Source organism: Onychomys torridus, chromosome 1 (genome assembly GCF_903995425.1).
Source record: "Onychomys torridus chromosome 1, mOncTor1.1, whole genome shotgun sequence".
Lineage (NCBI taxonomy): Eukaryota > Metazoa > Chordata > Mammalia > Rodentia > Cricetidae > Onychomys > Onychomys torridus.
Genome location: NC_050443.1, coordinates 96,573,960 through 96,579,062, shown reverse-complemented (window position 1 = coordinate 96,579,062; position 5,103 = coordinate 96,573,960). Strand labels below are relative to the sequence as shown.

The 5,103-nt window shown below is 54.8% G+C and overlaps 1 protein-coding gene across 1 annotated transcript; it reads left to right on the top strand.

Annotated features, from left to right (window-relative positions):
• The first annotated feature begins 452 nt into the window (after positions 1–452).
• On the top strand, positions 453–4,836 carry Itpripl2 (ITPRIP like 2). Its single transcript, XM_036174636.1, has one exon. It carries the CDS (start codon positions 1,055–1,057, stop codon positions 2,660–2,662), a length of 1,608 nt encoding a protein of 535 aa, XP_036030529.1. The 5' UTR covers positions 453–1,054; the 3' UTR covers positions 2,663–4,836.
• Positions 4,837–5,103: the final 267 nt, after the last annotated feature.

Genomic DNA, 5,103 nt, shown 5'->3' with positions numbered 1-5,103 from the left:
GGTTTGAGCAGGATTCTGGGGGATCACCCAGTACTCCTTCCATCAGCTTCCCTTCAGAACATCTGCCTGTGGGGTATTTGTTTGTTTTTGAGACAGGGTCTCCCTAAGTAGCCCAGGGCAGCCTTGAACTCATGACCTCAACCGCCAGAGTACAGGGGTCAGAGGTGGTCATCAACACCTTTCTGTTCACAGTCCCTTTTTACAAGGCTGCAAGCTTGAAAGGCTGGCAGGAAAGCAACCTCCACGCTGTCAACTGCATTCCCAGCCTTTAGGCGTCTGCCTAGTGCTTAGTAGGTGCTCAAGGAAAGTGGGTTTGCAAGACAGCACAGCCTCAGACAGCTAGGGGCCACTTCCGCCCGGGCCTGCCACGCCGCAAGCGGGACGCGGGGGGTGGGGCCGGGCGAAGGGAGGGCCGAGCGGTGGGGCTGCGAGCCTTCCTCCGCCAACTTCCCAGTAACTGCGGGATCCGATGCAGCCACCGCCCCGGAACCAGGCCTTCCCTGTTCTGCCTTCCAGGAGGGGGCCTGGGAGTAGTCCTCGGGAGTGTAGTCTCCCGCACGTCCCGAAGTCCCTCTGGCCACCCGGCGTCGATCCAGGCGGAGGCCGGGAGGGGGCCGCCCTCCCTGCGAGGCTCCAGACTCAGGCATTTCCTCCCGGCTGCCCAGCGCGGCCTTTCCCTCCGAAAGAAGAAAATTCGGGGGCCGGAGTAACTCAGCCGATCGCCTCCGTGTGCAGCGGCTACGGAGCCAGGAGGGCCGCCCAGGGTAGGGTAGGAGTCCTGAGCAGAAGCTGGCGAGGGCAGTGCGGCGGGGACTGAGCGGGACTGGGACAGGGCGCGGCCAAGGGCCGGAGTGTGCTGCGCGGGCGGCGCCTGGAAGGGGAACTTGAGCTGGGAGAGGAGGCAGAGCAGCGGGGCTGCTGGTCCCGGCGCTGCGAGCGGGGAGCCGCCTCCAAGGCCAAGGACACGGGGGCCGCGGGGCCGCCGGGGCGCTGCGCGCATGCTGAGCAGGGGCCATCACCCGGGCTCGCGCCCTGGGCCGCCCGGGCTCCCGGCATGTCGGTGCGGTACACGCTCAACCTGAAGGTCTTCTGGCCGGTGGTGACCGGGCTATGCACGGCGCTGGTGTGCCTATACCATGCCCTGCGCAGCAGCGAGGGCGCCCGGGCCGAGCCACCCGACGGCGCAGATAGCGGCTTCCCGCTGCTCAAGGTGGCTATCCTTCTTATCCTTGGCTACATTCTCCTACGATGTCGCCACACCATCCGCCAGCACCTCTTGCCAGCCTCTTCCCGCCCGTGTGGCCACACCAACTTCTCAGCCAGACCCTTGCAAGAGCCAGGCCTGAGCATCTTGTTGGAGAGTTACTATGAGCACGAGGTGCGCCTGTCGCCGCATGTGCTAGGTCACAGCAAGGCCCACGTGAGCCGGATCGTGGGTGAACTAGTGCAGGCAGGCCGCGCCCGAGGGTCTCCAGGCCCCATCACCGGGGGAGCACTGGCCTTGGCCTTCAGGGGAGATTTCATCCAAGTGGGCAGCGCCTACGAGCAGCATAAAATCCGCCGGCCAGACAGCTTCGACGTGCTGGTGCCACTGCGCCTGCCGCCGCAGGTGGCGCTGGAGCCACGGAGTCTGGGGAGAGAGCCCACACTGGCCCCCGCCTTCCGCAGTTGCTTCGTGTGTGCCCTCAAGGCACCGCCCTCGCCGTCGGGGACCTCGACAGGCCAGTGGCATCGGGACTGCAAGCCCTTCGCTGAAGGGTTCTGTGTGGATGTGCAGGGCCGGCGCCACCTCTCGGCTACCTTGGTGCTGCGATGGTTCCAGGCGCACCTCCAGCGCTCCTTGGCCACTGTGCGCTACAGCCTGGAGGGTCGCTGTCGGGTCAGCCTGACCCCAGGTGGTCTGGAGCAGCCTCCCATCCTCCACATCCTTCCTTGCCGCACCGACTATGGCTGCTGTCGCCTTTCCATGGCCGTGCGCCTCATCCCCGCTGTCCATCTGGGCGATGGCGTCTTCCTTGTGGCACCGCCACCACCACCCTCGCCCAGTGGGGCCCTGTCAGAGCTCCCGGGTGGCCTGCGCTCAGAGGCACTGTGGGGTGTGAATACAGCACGCCAGGAGCAGAAATTGCTGGGCTGTCTTCAGGAACGGGCGCCTCCAGGTGCCTGCTACCTCAAGTGCCTACAGCTGCTTAAGGCTCTTCGAGACCTGGGTGCCCGCGGGCTGGACCCTGTGGCTGCTACCCAATGGGGACGCATCCTGTCCTCCTACGTGCTCAAAACGGTGTTGTTGGCGGTGCTTCTGAATGAGGGCGGCCCCATGCACAGCTGGGACGAGGCACACCTGAGTGAGTGCTTGGAGAAGCTAGTGAAGTTCCTTAGGGACTGTCTGCTGCGACGGCGAGACCTCTTCCACTGTGTCCTGGGCCCAGGTGGGGCAGCTGCCGAAGTGGGCCCCCTGCCCAAAGCGTTGCGCGAGGCATCTCCGGTTGACCTCCTGGCACCTTTCGACCTGCGTGCCCGGGAGCTTGCAGCAGCGCGGTTGCTGTCCACCTGGCGAAGGTTGCCCCAGCTTCTCCGGGCCTATGGTGGCCCCCGCTATCTTGCCAGGTGCCCCTCAACCCGGAGTCAACGCATCCAGGGCTTCCCGGAAGATGAACCATGAACCCTGATTACACTCCACCCGACCAAATGCCCCTCTCCCACACGATAGGAGTGAGGGTGGCAGTTAAATTCGAGATGAGCTGCAGAAAGTGTTAGGAAATTTGGAGGGTGTTAAAGACTCTGGTGGCATGTTCTGCCCTAGGCTCAATGAGCCAAGATAGCTGTGGCATCCCCTGCAGGCCCATTAGAGTGTCCTGGGTGGCCTTATACACAAAGATCTCTCTGCTCCCAACAGGCACAATCATGTTTGACATACCTATTTGTTAGATACTAGGTTCTCAGCTAGGTTCCCAGTTTTTGGAGGGGTGTTGTATGTTTGTTTAAGTTATGGGGCTGGAATCCTGGGCTTTGCGTATGCTAGGTAGGTACTCCACAACAGAGCTACACATCTTTAGGTCTCCTAGTTTTGTTTTTAAAGGGGAGAAAAATCCTTGTCCACAACTGGAATTGAGATTCTAGTCCAGCTGTTAGTGTTCCAGAATCATAATTTAGCCATTCCCATGAGCATTCATGTCTTTTTAATGGTGCAATCACAAGTTTGCTGAGCAAGAGTAATGAAATTGCTATACATTAAGTGACTTGTGCTAAGAGCTGGTTGGGAGCTGGTTGGCGACTTTCAGAGCAAGCAACACTTTATGTCCAGTGGTTCTCTTGTCCAGTGGTGGTTGGAACCAGGGGCTATTCAGAGGATGCTCTATGTAGTCGTTACCCCCACCGTTCACCACTCTCCAGGTCACAGGTGAGGATCGGCAGTGACACTCGTCATCTGTTCATTTGATCCAGGTACAATGCAGAAGGAAAGGATACTTAATTAAGACAGGACTGGCAAAAGTGTGAAACCTAAGTCTTGAAAAAGATCCTGCCTAAGGCTCCCTGTCAGCTGGACACAACCTCCGCTTTGTTTCAAAGCTTCTGAGCCCAGGGCGCTGCAGGCCTGTTGTAGAGTTTAAGAACCTAGAAGAAAATGCTTGGCAAGCTGCCTGGTAAGGTTAGGCTGCAGTGATACCTAGTGTTGGGTTAGAGGTTGGAAGGTTCTCGATTGTCCAGATGACCTTATACAGTCTTGAAGGCCAGCTCTTGCTTCTGCTTATGACCTGTGAAAGAGTAGCTTGCAGTATATGCTTGGGGACCTGTCATTTCTCACCAGTGGGCAGAAGAGGTGGGCCACAGGAACTGAGGGAGGAATGAGGGAGCTGGCCGTAGAGTGCTCTGCTCTTCCTGCTGTGAGTTCCCCCAGGCTGGGTGTATCTTGCAGTTGGGAAGAGCCCACTCTCCAGGGCTTCTCATTCTCCAGGCTTCCTGACATCTCCGAACAGCAGCTCAAGTTTAGAACTTTCCATCTTCCTCTCTCCTAGTGGGGAGTGTGGCCAGTCTCAGCAATAAACTTAGGGATTTTCTTTTTTAAACAGCAAAGATCTGCTCCCTTAGACTCTGAAGTGAAGGTTGGAAGACAAAAACAGTCACATGAATAAGGCCATTGTTTATCCCCTAGCTATCTGGTGGGAGCTCTGCAAACCCCTTCTTTAGGGCACTGTTGGCAGTCCATGGGAATAGATTGTAAGGAACTTCTCTATAGAGCTGTGTAGGCTTCTTGTGCCCATTGCAGCTGTGGGCTGAAAGTCTCAGGAAACAGCTGTCTCATTGAGTTGTTTGGGGGACCATTCCTCTTGATACCCCAAAGTCCTTCCTAGTATTTTGAGGCCAATATTTGGTCCTAAGGTACGGCATTGGATGCAGAGGTTGTTCCGCCAGCCTCTTGCAAGGATAGAAACTGCACAATGGATTTTATTTTAATTACTTTAGAAAGTCAATGCCAAGGGAAGATTGTGTGTGTGCGTGCGTGTGTGTGTGTGTGTGTGTGTGTGTGTGTGTGTGTGTGTATACTACATACATAATTTCCATATTCAGCCTGTTGATTCCTCTATAGTCATTAAGTTGGAATAGGGGACAGTGAGGCAATTTTCGAATTATTAGATTCCTTTTTTTAAAAAAAATAATCTTGATTTTAAAGTATAAATCTGGCTATTGTCATAAATATGAATAGCTTGTATAAATATCTTTCTTGTAGGTTTTTCCCATTATTTTTATTTTTTCTGGTTAATTAACCAAAGCTTCATCCATCCTCAAAGTTTTAAAATTTTATTATTATTATATTATTATTATTAAATTAATGGGCATTGTGTTTGTAAACTAAAAAAAAAAACAATGTTTTATTTAAATGCCACGCTGAACAGTTGTTCTTGATATGTGGTAACCAAAACTTAAGAGATTTCGATCAATTTTGATCAATGTTTAGTGATCTGAAACATGTACTGTGTACAGATGCAATAATACGGCTCTGATGGTAGCTGCCCAAGGCTTTAAATCCGGCTCAGCGCTGCATTTCTGTATAGCCACTGTCACAACCTCTATTTGATGTGTACACATTTTAGGTGTGTATTT